This window comes from Triturus cristatus, chromosome 2_1 (genome assembly GCF_964204655.1).
Source record: "Triturus cristatus chromosome 2_1, aTriCri1.1, whole genome shotgun sequence".
Taxonomy (NCBI): domain Eukaryota; kingdom Metazoa; phylum Chordata; class Amphibia; order Caudata; family Salamandridae; genus Triturus; species Triturus cristatus.
In genome coordinates this window covers 895,036,546-895,053,570 of record NC_140581.1, presented here as the reverse complement: position 1 = coordinate 895,053,570, position 17,025 = coordinate 895,036,546, and the positions used below count along the sequence as shown (strand labels likewise).

Genomic DNA, 17,025 nt, shown 5'->3' with positions numbered 1-17,025 from the left:
ACTATTTCCTGACTAAACATTTAAGGGCTCATACTTTATGAGATTAATTCCATTTTGCACATGCTGTCTTTTGCACATATTTGATGCCATAATAGTCACATCAAATGAGAATAATACTCTGATTGTACTATTATAGGCAATGTCAGGCATGTTGTCATTTAAGTCAATACATTTAGCACCCCCCATTTCTTTTAAACATGCACATTGGTGAGTATAGCTCAAGGGACTAAAGTAGGTTTTCCATGTTCATGACCGAACACTTGCACTGTCACTTTAAAAGGAGGTTGAACATAGCAATGTTTTAATGTGATCAAGGCAGGGATCTGCCGAAACGTGTCATGGCGACTGGTGGTGTGTTTCAATAAAATAAACTGCACCAAACCTGGGTCTACGCTCGTTTTGTTTGGAAGAAACGGTTCAACAAGGTTCCTTATATATATATATTTTCACTGATTTCGTATGACTCTCACAGGAGCTAGGGGGTCGTGCGGATTCCTGTGGGACTCTGGTGTGGGTCTAGGGGCCACTTCTGGCTCCCGCAAGAGTCCAGCAGGAACGCAGTGCCCCAAATAAACCTCTTTTTTCATTTGACCCCCTCGAGGTCCTTCTGTGTCACCCCCCAACAAGGTCAGGGTACCCCTACCTAACCCCTATATGCAATATATTATTTTCAGAATACAGGAACAGAGTCCCCGAGTCTTGTACTGGTGGGTGCAACATTTTTGTTGTGGTTGTGGTTGTGGCCAGCCCACAAGAGTGCAAGCTCCCGCAGGACTCTCTGGAGCCTCTCACTCCTGAGGAGGTGGGGGGGCCAACGGGGAAAAAAGCCCTCTCAATGGGATCTTACTATTTTTATTTTTTTAAGTTGCATGCACCCTGGATTCCCGTGAACCCAATTGTCCAGATATTTATCAATTTTAAACCGCAATTTCTTAAAAACCACATAACAGATTTACACTAAATCACAAAAACCACTTTGTGGGTAAAGTTCTAGCTTTCTACCAGATTTGGTGAAATTCAGTTCAGCCGTTTTGGCTGTAGTGCTGTGACATCATTGATAACATCACAGAACAGCTGAAATTAATTCATTGATGACAACACTGTGCATGGCAGGGGACACTAGTTATAGTTACTTTAGGGAACAAGTTATAGGTACTTGAGATCACTATGACTGGTGAATGTGAGTGGTTTTGTTTAAAACAGTATGTTTCAACTGACATTTTCACCTAACTTTAACATCCCTTTAAACCTTTGTTTTTTTCAGCAAATTTCCAAGATCTTTTTAAATGTAAAGTAGGATATTATTACAATTCCTAACTAGAACGTTGCTATAACCTTTGTTTCTTCAGTATGTAAATCACAAAACTGGCAATAGTATCACAAAACTGGTGCTAGTGTTTTATTTGCCCCTAGTAAGTTCCCATGCTAAAAAATTAATACCTACAATACCTTATGGAGAACTCATTCGCATCAAGAGAAACTGCAGTAATGGCATGGCTTATTCAAGGGATAAAACTATATAGAATGACTGTTGTAAAATGAGGGCCTATGATAAAAAAGCCTCAAAATAGCAGCAATCATAGCAGACAACATACACAGGCAAGAATTATTGAATACAAAAAGAGCAGACAAAGAACATAGAGAAAGTCAGCTTAAATAATGAATACAAACATAGTGGTTGTTAACGTAGTGAATATAATACAACATCACTGGAATATATTAATGATGAAAAATGTGTCAGGTAATAAGACCAAATATTGCATTTAAAAATTAACACGATGTTCTAAAAAACAGTTTGGTGATAAGTCAATTGAAAAGGTCTCCTATTGGGCAAGCAGCATTAATGTTTGTTTTCTGTGCAAAAGCTGTGAGTCCTGTAAAAACTGTTTGGCACTCAAAGAATATTTTGTTTCTTATTAAAAACGAAAAATGGAAATTAAAATGCTCATCACTTGCAAAACCCTAATATACTGTATACCATTGTTATGTCCAACAATGTCAGATACATTGGCAGTACTACACTGCATGTAAAAGACCTATACTTTGTAGAGAATACAAAGAAATTGAATGAGAGAGGCAGAGATAACATTAACCTCCTGGGATAAATGGAATCCACATACAATATCTCAAATCTGGGACAATTAAGCACTAAAGAGGAATTCAGTAGTCATTTGAAGGAATTGTGATTGAACACGTGAATATGGATGACAACATACATAGCTCAAATGAGGGTTTAGGCATTTGATCAGGATAGATTTTAGGATGGCAGTAGTTCTAAATAATGTACATTTGTTATCACCTTACCTTACCCCTTTTTTGTTAAATATAACATGAAAATAATGTTATTTAAAACATCTCTATAATTACATACAGAGTAAACTGCCATGTGGTAAGGATGTATGGAAAAGGTAAAAACCCATCAGCATCACTTACCTGGGTGGTACAGCTGTGTAGTAAAGACTGTAGGGGTAAAGGTTACATATCATCTATCTATCTATCTGGAAGAATCAAATAACTTAGACACTTGGAGCTTGATCGCTAACCATTACAGGATTGAAACAGACTTGGTTATTACTTCTTGGTGTGGTGTGGACCATCTTGGCCAATGTGGGGACACAGCAAATGTGATCGTATCGGATCTAGCTGCTGTGTGGTACCATAGACCATGTTATTCTTTTTACCAGGTTCCAAGAATTGGGTGTCTCAGGCAAAATGGAAGTCTCATTTACATACTTTCAAATTGACAACTCTAAGTCTCTTACACGTTGCCCTTTCTAGTCTATTAGCTTTCATTTTCATTGTGAGATTCCACAGGGCTCGTCACTTTTTCCATCCTGGTTAACATACATGAAAGACCGCTGCCACAGTCTGTAAGATGATTTGACTGTAAAGCAGTGACCTAAGAAGACTACACACAACTGATTCTGTGCTTAGACCATTTTGCATCTGGTTCCATGTCAAGCCACAGTTACTTCTTTATAGGCATTTTCCACTGGATAAGTGACAACATCTTTAAAACTCAATGCAAACAAAACCGAGTTCTTGCTTGCTGGTAACCAGAAACATCTCTCTTGCCACAACCAGCTACTAATTTGTGTGTTCCTTTCGGGCTTCTCTCAACCTTCTGGGCAGTGTTCTTTCATTTTTAAGATCCGTTCTCTACACCAAAGTAGTGGAGACTCTTACCTTCATGCTTCAACTACAGCAACAGTATTTATTTGGGATTTATTAATGCAGCACTTAAAAAGTTGCATTGGGTTAAAAAATGCAAAGGCTAAAAGCCACATGGATGAAAACATTTGATTCTATCACATCTGCATGCAAAGTGCTTCAAACATTTCCAAAGTTTCTCAGCATCAATTTTAAGGCAATCTGCCTTATGCACAAGGTTTCTTTTTTAATGTATTTGACCATTCTTGTTTATTATATCATTGCTGTGGCTATATGCTTGCTAAATCCATGTTCTCGGAATCCATTTTGTTAGTGCAAGTCCCAAAGAATAAAGATTGCAGTACGGGAGGCTGATCTCTACAGGACATCTTTGGACCAGGTTTGAAATGACCTCAATTCATAGTCTCCCCTTTTATAACCATTTAACCTTTAGAAAAACATTGGTGACCTTCCAGTTTTGTTGCTTCTCGTGTGTTACATTTTATGCTACACCCTCTAGTTTCAGCCATTCATTGCCCTGTTTTATCTTAAATAGGAATCAAGATGCTCTTTGAGGTGTATGCTGCACTCTATGAATCAAATCAACATCATGACTGCCGCTTCTCTATTTTCATAATGCTTTTAGTAGGATGTAACACTGTCACTGTCCACTGCTCAGAACAATCATCACATACATCATTAAAAGCCTAGTGCTAAATTAGTTATCTCCCTAACTCTCTGGCCATGTTTTCTCTGCTTGTGGTACTCCTCTCACTCTCCATGATCTCAATGGACCCCCTACACTCTGGAGTAAAGCGAGGCTCAGTCGTAGACTGTTCTTACTCTACACTTGTGATGCCTCATTTAGCTTATCCTAGTAGGTCAATGCTGATGGGACTCTTGCTGTCTTCTCTTTCTGCAAACCTCTAGTGTTGTATCACAGAATGACTAGAAGCAATCCCCTCTAACCCTACCCCCGACACAAAATTGCTCTTCATTCATCCAAGACTGAGATACATAGTTTACTTTGCAGCACAATGCATACTCTTAGGTAGAAAATATAGCACAATGTTCAACTCCAACATGCATGTAGACACCTTGCTATCCACTACAGCCACGTCAGTGAGGTAACAGTGCTGAACATTATTCATCGGAAACTTCACTTTCACACTGCCAAGAGTTGATCAAGGAGGAGCATCAGTGTAACAGTTATCTAAGTTAGCCTTTCCGAGTATGCACGTTTAGGCCAGGTCGTTATTTCTGCAACTCAAAAAATCTTTAATCTCCTTGTACTCACGTTTATCTGTCAATATCAATATTAAGCTGAATAGCGGTTTGCAAAAAATGGGGTGCTATACAGAATGAAGACCATACAGCACTATGCACACAGATATTCCCACAACAACACCGTAGAAACCTCTGATCTTCAAACTAAAATATATTTACAATCTATCATCCTCATTTGCCTCTAGGATTTGAGCCCTTCAGCCTTCACAGCCACCCCACCCCACCCCAACTGACCCAACTCAAAAATTACTTTTGGGAAATCAGCTCACTTTTGGCTTTTAAAGTGTTGAAGAAAATCACTAAAATCAGCAAAATTACCTCCTCTAACTGGAGCATCATCAGCAATAATTAAGCAATCCTATCCCCCTAGTCCTCCCATTATATAAACACTTCCACCTCGAACACCCAAAATACTCATGGTGGTATTACATGGCTTTACTGAAATATAATCATGGTTATGTAAGTCACCGCTGTAATTATGAATAGGGTTTCTATTAGAAATTTTACTACAGTTTTTAATCAAATCCTGTGCCATTATCACTACTTGTGAAATCAACGCTAGCCCCAGTGTGATACAGGTACATACCACCATAAAGCTTAAAAGGAAGGTTAAATGTACAGAAATCTATGCATGTGAAATCAGATATAATGTTGCATCAGTGACACTACCTAAAGTTTACAATTTGATATCAGTAACCATCAGGACAGCAAGTTAATGTGTTCACTTGAAAATAAATCTTGGACATCTTTCTCCAAAAGACATTGCTAGACAAAAGTATAACCTAAAAATCACACATTGGTTAAAATGTTGACTAACACCACTACACACTATTTAGTACAGCAAATGATTTCAATGTGTGTACAAAACAAAATCTAGTTACTTTAGTAATAGTTTATGACAAACTACAACCTTTTTAAAACTTCATATTGTCATATTAAATACAAGCCCAACATTGAAAATAAACTGCAAAGGCATAGCTAATAAGGTGCCTTTATTGCAAATTTTAGATTTCATTAACAGACTTTTGATTAAACATGATGCAGTGGACATGCTCTGGATTTTTTTAAGCTAATCTTGCAATGTGTAGCTAAAAATGGGTCCCGGATGCATTTAGAAAGCCAATATTGTGATTGGTCCTCACAAATAAACTGGCACAATTAGAGTGTAAATTTACTCAAAAAATGTTAGTTGCATATCTCCACTAAATTGAAGAACTTGAGGGCTATACACTGTTGAGGAATTTACACTTTTGAGTAAGTTTACTACTTTTTGGCTATTCACAAAATCAGAGTGTAAATTACACTGTTGGATTAAATTACACTTTGGGGGTAAATTTACACTCTGACATTGTGAATATCCAAAAAGTAGTAAACCTACTCAGAAGAGTAAGCAACTCAAAAGCGTAAGTTACCTTTGTGAATCAGACCCAGTATGTACTAGTTTTGCTTTAGTTTTCATAAAGTGATTACTAATAAACAAGAGGCAATGGAAAAGCTGTGCAGAGCCTGCAATTATGATAAAGATTCAGAGAAATTCAGAAAATATTCCACAGGATGTGCAATATGGCTTTTTGTAACACTGCATTTTGTATAACAAAATAACCCAAATATATAATATCATAGGAAATCATTTTAAAATATAACATGTGACTGTGTAATATTCTCCAATTCTGTCAAACAGGTTCCGGTGACAACATAAATGACAAGGCAGAAGGCACTATAGCTTGTAAATGTCACCAGAACCCCAATAAAGCAACTAAGGACCATATTTCACAGTTATGTATTTTTTATATTGTATGATTATTTTTGGGTAGTGAGCTTGAAAAGGGGATTTATTTATTTAAAAGGAAATGTTTATTCAGAACACCACCCTTTTTCCGCTGCCCCCGCGGCCCCTCCCCCCCTATTGTTCCCGCTCCCTCCTTCCAGCTCTACTTCCCTCTCCCCTCCCCTATTTAATGGTGGCTGCTGCAGGAGAGCCTGAGTAGGACCTCTGACTTCCTGTCCAGAGTCCCTGCTCTCTGCCCCTGCAGCTCCACTGTAATGCTGCTGCCGCCTACTCCACGCCAGTAGGGGTTCGAGCCTGGTGTTGGTATTATGTTATGTGATTGTCTATTATTTGTGACTTATTTGGTTCCTTTTGTTTTTGTTCTGTGCCCTTCGCTCTGGTCCTCCGTGCCGGTTTTCACTGCTCTTATCCTGCCGCTGCTGCCCCAGCAACCCCTCCCCCCCAGTCGTTCCTGCTCCCGCCTCCCAGCTCGTTCCACTTCCCTCCCCTATTTAATGGCAGCCGCACGCCGCTGGCACACCTAAGGTGCATCAAAGGCAAGCCAGTATACGCCAGTCTGCGACCCAACTGCGACCAGTGCCAAGGACCCTGAATCTTCAACCACCCACCGTTACGACTCTGCCGCCCTACTCACACTCACCCTCGGAAGGAACAACAACTGCCAGCTGTCCACGCCGAACACCACCCAAGGCCAGTTCTCCTATTGCCACTGCTGCCAAACCTTCACTACTCTCCGCACTGCCGCGGCCGCCACCCCCATGCCAGACGCCACCACCACCAAAGCCTTGAAGTGCATACTCCTCAACATGCGCTCCCTGCACAGACATGCCGTAGAGATCTGGGACCTCCGACACCCTCTTGCCAGACATCACCTTTTTCACGGAAACCTGGACCAATGCCTTCTCCACCCCCGACACCGCCACCGCCATCCCTGATAACTTCAAGATCCAGAAGAAGGACCACCCCAACCCACCCAGGGGGAGGACTCTCCATTGCACACAAAACATCCTTCCGACTCTCCACCTCCACCAGCAGCTCCCCTGTCATTACCGAACACCTGCACTTCCAGATCCAGACAAGCCCTAGAACCAGACTTCGCGGCACCCTCGCCTAAAGACCCCGGATCCCACACATCGTTCACCGCTACAATTGCTGACCTGGCCGCACCCCTCGCCATTGCCTTCACGGACTACATACTCATGGGAGACCTGGACTTCCACCTCAACAACCTCAGCGACCCAAACTCCACCACCCTCTTGGACAACCTCGCCAACATCGGTCTGAAACAGCTCATCACCACCCCCACCCACAAGGCAGGTGGGAACAACATCCACTTCAGCCACACCACGCAGCCCCTCTGGACGTACCACTTCTCCTTCAACACCTCCACCTCTCCCAAACCCACCCCTCGCCCTCTGCGAAGGAACTGGAGCAAATGCACAGAGGAGCACCGCAACTCTACCCTCAGCTGTGACCACCCCCACCTCGGCCAAGACACTACACCACTGGATCACCAACTGCGTGGACAAGCACACACCCATCCGCACCACCGACAGACAATGCCCCCTGAAGGCCACCTGGTTCACCACCAACCTCCAAGAGGCCCGACGCTCCTGCAGACGTCTCGTAAAACGATAGAGAAACAGCAAAACCACGGAAGACCTGACCACCTACAAGAACTCCTCAACAACTCCAGCAACTCAAAGAAACTTTTAAACATCATCCAACAATTCACCAAGCCCCACTGTGAAGCCACAGACGTCAACCCTCCCAAGAACTCTGCAACAAGCTCGGCTCCTACTTCCACCTGAAAATCAAAGCCATCTATGACAACTTCAGTGGGCATACTCCAGAAACCACCCTTCCCTCCAGCTACAACAGCCGGCCCACCATCACAGCCTGGACCCAGGCCACCACTGAATACACCACCACGACCATGAAGGGAACCCACTAAGGAGCCCCCATGGACCCCTGCCTTTCGTACATCTTCGACAGAGCCGCCGCCATAGCGCGCCAGCTACATAGCACCATCAACGCCACCTTCCCAGACGGCTGGAAACGTGCAGAAATCAAGCCCCTCCTCAAAAAACCTTCTGCAGACCCGACAGACCTGAAGAACTACCGACCCATCTCTCTCCTTCCCTTCGCAGCCAAAGTCGCCGAGAAGACAGTCAACGCCCAGTTGACAAACTTCATCGAAAAGAACACCATCCTCTACCCCTTCCAATCCAGATTCAGCAGCAACCACAGCACCGAGACCGCCCTCCTCGCTGTCACAGATGACATCCGCATGCACCTCGACCAAGGCCACACCGCAGCCCTCATGCTGCTCAACCTCTCCGTGGCCTTCTACACCGTCTCCCACAGCACCCTCACAGCCAGGCTCCATGACGCCGGAATCCAGGAAAACGCCCTCGACTGGCTCCGCTCCTTCCTCACCAGCAGAACTAAAAGGAATGAAAGACGTCGCAGCTTGGATGAGCAGCAGCTGTCTGAAACTCAACTCAGAGAAGACAGAAGTCCTAGTCCTTGGACCCTCCTCCCTCTGCGTGGAACAACTTTTTCTGGCCCTCCACCCTCGGCACCTCCCCACCCCCACGGACCACGCCTGGAACCTCGGCATTATACTCTACTCCTCCCTCCCCATGACCCAACAGACCAACGCCGTTACCTCCGCCTGCTTCAACACCCTCCACATCCTCCGCAAGACGTTCAAGTGGATCCCCATGAAGCCAGAAAGACTGTCGCCCACACACTCATCACAAGCAGACTCGACTATGATAACGCCCTCTACGCCGGAAGCAACAAATCCCTGCTACACAAGCGCCAGACCATCCGGAACACTGCGGCCAGACTCGTACTCGGCATCCCATGACATGAGCACATCACACTACACCTGCGAGACCTCCACTGGCTCCCCGTTGAGAAGAGAGGATCCTTCAAACTCCTCACCGACACCTACAAATCCCTCCACAACACCGGACCCACATTCCCTTAACGAAAGAGTCTCCTTCCACGCACCCAAAAGAAACCTCCTGTTGGCCGACCTCGCTCTGGCAGAAACCCTTTGCATCCACAGAACGGGGGAGGGTTGGGGGGGGGGGGGGGGGAGAGGCTTCTCCTACATCGCAGCCAAACCCTGGAACGAGCTCCCAGTCAACATCAGACTCTGCCCTACTCTGCACACCTTCAGGAAGAGCCTCAAGACCTGGCTCTTCAGCTGACCGGAGCAATCAATTGATTGATTCAAAATAGTATGTGAAGTACTGTACCATAGTATTTGGCGATCGGCAATAAAAAGAATAGATTCACCATGAGATCCACTGTGTGCATTACACTTTTCCCCTGTACCAGGTTGTAACTGGTGCCAGAAAGTGAAAACTAGCACAGAGCAAGGTATAGCCCTTTCTGATAGAGGGAGACACCAGCTTCTGCCCACACCAATAACCATGGGCATTTTGCTCTCGGTCTATGTACATTAAGTACATGCCCATTTAAATGTAGCTTTAGGTTTGTCTTACAGCAGTGGATTTTAACTGCTTGGTGGTTCTCATCAGTGACTCTGAAAACGCCTATAAGGAGGACAGTTGAAAGAAGCAGAGCAGGTTGTGTTTTGTGCGTAGAATGGATAAGGTGATACTACTACTAATTTTGCCAAACGGAAGTAGAAAAAACAGCACCCAAACAATTCAACAAATACAGGAGATCTTAAATTAATTTAGGTTCATAAATTTTATCTGGATGTAGGAGACTCTTGCAAAATCACAGCTCCGCCACTTCTGTTTGGTCAGGAACCAGCTAATCGTAGTTTGAGCCATCAACTTCAACAATTTAGCTTTGACCAACTATAGGCATGTGCTGGGAGGTAGCAGTGTGCTCCCATCCCCCTTCTGTTTCAACTATAGGCATTAGACGATTTATTTGATCAGTCGATAAATGACCAAGGCAGTCCCACCCCTGAAAAAAATGACTCAAGTATATTTTACTGATGTGTCTCCCCTACTGCAAGTTCTGCCGCTGCTGAAGGCATGAACATTAGTAGGTATAAGAGTTTAGATCTTGAAGATAAATCATAGCATACACGGGTTATGTCACTTTCATATGTAATATAACCTCACATATTTGTGAATGATGATATTAATTGGAAATACTGGTTTCCTTTGTGCTGAACATCAGTTTGAAATATGAGTTCAAACTCTCAAAACTGCAAAGCTTTCATATGAACATCAAAATACATTATTTCTTTACTACTCAACACAGTACTAAGTATCCATGTAATTTGCTGAAACGGCACAATATTTCATTAGTAGCTAAAATGTCAGACTTGGAGGACAATGGTGCCTCTATATACACATTTACATGGGGTCGACGCTTCTCAACGCATTTATGAAGGTCAATTTTAACAATGAGCTTCTGGGGCTCCACCACTGAGACAGTACTGCACCAGCAAATTGAATATATTTTGGGGAAAGATTGGTACAGTGAAAAGCATCTAATAAATTAAGCAAATTAACCGTGGTTGACTTGTTGCAAGTCCTTACTTGTTTTCGTTGCTGGCATCATATCGAGGCATGGGGTCAAAGTCATTTCCATTGACATCAATGCTGGCCTGTGCGTCCTGTAGACAAAATGATAACGTTAACCTTAGAAGAATAAGTACATGAGAATTTGCTCCTTACTTTGGTAATTCCATTTCTGACAAAAGTTTACAATTTCGGTAATCCTTGTGCTACTGTGTGGTACAGTTAGCACAAGGGACACAGAAAATCTATTAAAGAAATATCGGAGCAGAGAATAACACTGGGTAATAACAGACTATTCAGACACAAAAATAGATAACAAATGCAATATTTATTCAGAAACCTATGACGACTCACAAACTAACGAGATCAGTGAAGAAAACTGGGCTAGCAATTTTCTTGTGATTGCTGTCATTGTCGTCATGCTTCAGGCTAACAATGAACTAATTCATTCAGCTTTTTGGATTCCCAAATTGAACATAGGTGTGCAAAGAAACAACGTTGGAAGTGGGAAATTGCAATTCTTTATTTCCAAATCGGAATTGGTGAAATTCGGAGTACAATTTTTTTTTTACAAATACTGAAAAACTATCACAATGGTGAAATGACAGGATTCCTACGTTTAAGATAGATATTGTGGGCAAGTCTGGGTGGTCAGCCCTACTAGCACCTAAATTTGTCGATTTTCACTTAAACTTTTTTTTTTTGATTTCCAAAACTTTATTTGTTTTTATGGAAAAAGAAAAACAGAAAGGATGCATTTTACAGTAGTACAGACCGCATGTAGGACAGGTGGGTAAAGTGTACCATACATTTGTAGTTTATGATTCTAGAAATATGGTCAAACCTGCTCTGATCAAAAGTTTAATAGGTGCCTATGCAGTGTGGGAATCGGGAAGAACACACCTATGTATAATGTAGATTCCGTTAAAGGGTTTACTTCACTAGGAAAAAGCATTTTGTCTGGAGAAGAAAACGATACTATGTTTGTAACCTTTACACTTAGGTAGTTATAAACCTACAAGGCGACCCCAAGAATTACTAGGGACCTGTGGTATATTCACAGAGTAAATGAACAGTGGTCCCTAAGAGAATGATCCAAGCAAACCATTATCTAGCCAAATGGCAATTTAATGTACAAAAGGAATACCAGAAAGCCATAAACCATGAAGTGGGTGCCAGTAACAAACCTGCTTGGTACTGTTTTAAGTGTGATAAACATGTGTGATAAACGTGACCAAAGTGTGTATCGAGCAACAAATTATAGCACAAGATAATATTCAATGGTATGGATCTGTGTGCAAGTCGACGACGTTTCGTTCCTTTGGAGAATGTAGGCTCATCATCAGGACTCGATCATATATGGAGCCCGAGATAAAGTTCCTGGGATCACAAAAATGCACAAAATAAAAGATTTTCAAGAGTTCCAAGGGAAGCGAACTGATGAAGTGTGTCAAGAGACATGGACTGGTACAAAACTGCGCAGGTGTCAGTGCAGGAGCATCACAACTTCCTTAGTGTAATCTGGATGCAATGCAGTGTGTGTGATGGTCAGGGGGTCAGAGATTATCAAGATGGAGTAGCAGCCCCAGGGATCTCAGACAAGGAGCACTCGCAAGTGTTGCAGTCCGAGACTTCTTCGGCTACTCGCTCTATTCTTCCCGTTATGCATGGGTGGATTTTGCGTTTCAAAACTGCCCGTTTTGAAAGGACAATCTTTTCACGGTCATTGGGGCAATTCTACCGCATCCAGTTTCAGGGATTGAGCTTCCTTGTTTCCATATAATTTTTTATCTGGTTTAAAATCTGAAAGAGTAGATGGTACACAATGAACAGTTGAGGAAATCTACTACCTTCGCAGAAGAATTTCCAAGATATTTTTTCAGCCCATAAAAAGATGACAATTGGATCCACACATAGCAAGATCCCTGTAAGCGAATAGTTCAGATAAGTTATACACTTATTAGTAAGAATCCATATTCATTTTAATGAAGTAAATTTCCAGAATTGTATGCAGTTTACCCCATAAACGGTACTGGGTACCACATGGAGTATTTGATAAATATATTAAAGTTTGGTTTTGAGGTTTATGGATGCATTTCTTCAGTTAGAGGGATTACTTTGTTGATTTATTCTATGGAGGCGAAGTACAATACCAGTAACAATTTAAATGGTATCATCCTCATCTATGGAGTTTTATGAAGTAATCTGCAAACAGTTCAGCAAATGATTCCATGTAACATTTTGAAGCTTTCAGATATATAAAGAATCATGTGTTTATTTAATTGAAAGGAACATGTGATTCTAATTAGGGAACTACAGAAATGCACTCTACGCCAGAATCACCACTTAACTCCTCAAGAGACCCCAAACTATACAGAATTCAGCTGCCAGACACATCCTCAACCTCCTCAAATGTACCCACATCATCCCAGTCTCAAGAACCTCCACTGGCTCTCCATCCTGAATTGGTGCCAGTTCAAGATGCCGACACATGCCTACTAGGCTCATCACGACCAAGGACCAGCATACATCATCCACCTCCTGAACATCCACCAACCCACCAGACACTTGTGCCAGAAAACGACCTCCGGCTGAAGGCGGTACGTAAGGAAAGGTCTCTTTTAGGTACTGGGCAAGCCTAGAAGTCCCTTTCTACTTTCTAGTAATCCTCCTATGCACTGCTTTCCCTGTCCTTTTCAAAACTCGACCAGTACTATCATCAGCTACTTTGGCCCCACTACTCGTTTTACCCCTGCTATATTCTTTAAATGCACAGAATCTAACATTTGGGAACAGAGATCAAAATCTATAGTAAATTGTGGAGGATGTTTTAAGGGACAGAAAGCTAAATTAAAGCAGTTGTTGGCTTTAGAAAATAAGGGGCCTACCACCTCAATAAGGAGTGCTGCCATGTATGCTTTTATGATGACTGCCTTACTTTAAAATGCTTTTTCCCTCAACACATTTGAAAAAAATCGTATTTTTTTCTTATAGTTTCACGATTATTCCAACTGTGGAGGGATGTGATTTCAGGCGCAGTTTGGGCAGAGGGAGCCACAGCACAATGGACTCCACTTACCCGCTTGCCTTGCCCCAAGGAGGGGTTCGGCTGCCGTCATTCCTCGCATTGCCACCTCCAGCGCTCTAAAGCGTTTTCATTCCTCCTGCAGCGTGGATGTAAGTGGGCTGCACCAGGGCGAAGCCCAGGCTGGGCAAACCTGGGCCAGTCCATAACCAGACAAGGCTGGGCCACCCCTCTTGCGTCTGGCCCATCATGATGTATATTATTAAGTACTCGAGGTATGCCATGTGTGATAAACTAGGGCCGTGAATGCCGCTTTTCATCCTTGAGCCAGCACACTGTTTCTGCCCAACATTTCCACAAGGACCATCGATAGCCCAGGTGCCATGTCGCTGACAACAAGCGGACTAATTCCATCACTGCCTGGGGACGCGGTTGCGGTTTCGCCACTGTCGCTGGGGACTGAGACTCCCACAATATCCTGGGTGCCATACATCTGTGCTCAATCAAATGGTTCAAGAAAATCAGGGTCAAAATTGTATGAAGCTGGAGTCCAAACCTGTAGTGCTACGGTGGAACATCTGCCAATTTAATTTTTCATTGGAATACTAAAATGGGTAAAAGGAAAGCCGGGAAAGGGACCTCCTTGCCCTCAAAAGCAAAAGAGAAGCCACCATCGGCAGCAACTGGGAATTGTGTATTGGACCAAATTGACAATCTTATTACTGAATGTGTGGCCATCGCAAATCCAGCCTACCCACAAAGCAGTAATGACATTGAATCTTCCCCAGTTGTGGCCACTGAGCTTATACCCCAGATGTTCCAAAAAGCTAAGAGGGGTAAGGGGTTGCTGCCGAGGGAAACTATTGTGAATCCTCTGTGTTGTATGACAGTTCATAATGAAGTTTGAAATTGAGTGCCGTAATCGGATCTCAATTCTTTGTCCTGATGTAAACGAAGGGTCCTTTACCGATGTCCCCAGAGCCCCCACCCAGGAATGTTACTCAATGCTTTGATGCTTGATGGGAGTTGGTGAACCGGCTCCCGAAAGGTTGGATACACATGTGACTATCAGCTGTGGGGATCTCACCATAGATTGTACACCAAGCAGTTGCCCAGGGAAATCACTGCCTCACTTCCCCCATATTGTTCCATACCCCCTCCCCACCCCCAGTTCTAGTAATCATTGTGGGGGTCATCAGCAAGGTAGTACTGGGTTGGAACCCCTAAGAGGGAGCTGGAAGCCATCCCTGGGTGGGGGGAAAGGCCCTGAGGCTGTGGGACCTGCTTTTAGATAACCCCAAATGTTCTGTTCCGGGGGAGGTGAAAAATGGGCGCTATATACTGAGGCAGCTGGGGAATGTGCAGGCACAAATTTACCTTACATCAGTTCCTAGGCTGTCTGAGGGTGGCAGAAAAGACCAAGATTCATTCATTAACAAGGTTGCACATTGGTTTCGGGAAGTTCGCCATTCCATTATAAGAGGTGACATAGTGGGCGCCGAAATACTGTCCAGCTCGGAGGAAGATCATGATAAAGTGAAGGTCCACTTTTCTCACAGGTATATAGTTGATGGCTTGATGGCAATGGATCCTAGAACCATCTCCCAGGCTAAAACCAGCATTGTGATAAAGTATCAGATCAATAATTCCGTCCCTAGCATTCAAGGAGGAACTTATTGAGGGTGAGCCAAGCCCAACTCTTTACACAGGTTAGGGATTTGCTACATAAAACATCAAAAGGGGGGTTGAGGAGGCTGAAGACAAATCCTTGGTTTGAAAGCAATTGTAGGTCAGCAAAGAGTAAGTTCCTATTGGTAGTCAAACCCAACACACGCACCAATATTATTAACTGTAGGGCTAGGTATAGACAGGCTATGTCCATGGCCAAGCTGGAGTGGGAAGATACATTGTGGTCGACGGTTTATGAATCCTTGATCTCTAAAGACAGCCATACTTTTTTTTATGGGGACATATGGGGCTTCTCTAACTCAAATAGTCTTGCTATGGGTGGAACATAGGTTCTTGAGGACCTTACTTTCACTTCCAATAGGTACGGCCCTTACACCTCTATATTTGGACCTTGCACAGCAGAAAATTCCACATAAAATTGAATGTAGATTGTCAAAATTTCAGTACTGGTTGTGAACCACTGCTGAGCTTGAATCTTATTGGGAAGGTACAAGAGATCTCATGGCCCATTGGGCATAGTGAAGATCCCATGGCTTTGCGCCATTAATTTACTGCTGAGCCTTGGCACCCACTGGTCCTCTCTTGAGCTATTGCGTAAGCTGTCTCGAGCCAAGATTAAACACATGTACTGGGAAGCTGTAGACACAGCGACCAAGAGTAAAGATAGCCTCACAATGACCTTTATTGATTTTAAACCTTGCATGTACTACAAGGCAACTATTGATGAAAGTGTACCTTCTCGGGCATGCAAACTATCTGCAGTTCAGATATGGTATCCTCCCGAATAAAACCTTTATTCCTAAATGGCTTGTTGAGAGGGAGGGGACGGCCAGTGTCCGGCATATGGATGGGGAAAGAAATACTGGAATATATATTGTTTTTCTGCCCCCAGCACATCAAGATCCGGGCTAAGTGAATTGTTCACCTCTGTAAGCATTTAGGTACCAGGAGCCATCAGGTTGCCTTTAGAATTTTGAGAACAAGTACAAACAGGCTCCATGTATTTGGCGTGGCAAAATGGCTTATGGCTTTATGGATAAGCGATACTAAGTGCCAACAAATGATGTCGATTCGATGTGACCCTCATCCTAGCAAGGAATGTGTGATAGGGGATAGTGGTTATGTATTTGCAATTCGGACCATGAATTGAACTTTCCGCCATTTTATATGTAAAGTGAAGTCTGCATCTGTAAGACAGCAATTTGTAGATCATTGTTTTTAGCCAGCAACTAATGAAGATACAAGACACAAGACCACATTCTACATGTTGCTTGACATAATAACAAAATGGAAAACGAGGCAACACCAACTGTAGTGACTTGCCTGGACGACAAAGACCAGAAAATAGACTACTTCTGCACGAACACCTTGGGTATTTGGTGTACTGGCTTTAGAACATACCCAACTCATGGGGTTTCATTTACTTATGAACGGACTTTACCAGTATAGACAGTAAAAATAGGAGAAGAACATCCAATGCCCTGAAGAAGTCAGAGAGGACGAAACGCGTTGGCTACGTTTTAATCAATTTGTGAAGAAGAAGAGTCACGAATAAAGGATCA

The 17,025-nt window shown here is 43.1% G+C and overlaps 1 protein-coding gene across 1 annotated transcript in view; it reads right to left on the bottom strand.

Moving 5' to 3' along the window:
- The window catches only part of PCSK5 (proprotein convertase subtilisin/kexin type 5), a 1,432,234-nt gene that overhangs the window by 1,051,135 nt on the left and 364,074 nt on the right, over positions 1-17,025 (bottom strand). Inside the window, exon 5 of the mRNA XM_085633086.1 lies at positions 10,768-10,844. Coding sequence (XP_085489212.1) covers positions 10,768-10,844 — 77 coding nt within the window. The remainder of the gene's footprint in view (positions 1-10,767; positions 10,845-17,025) is intronic.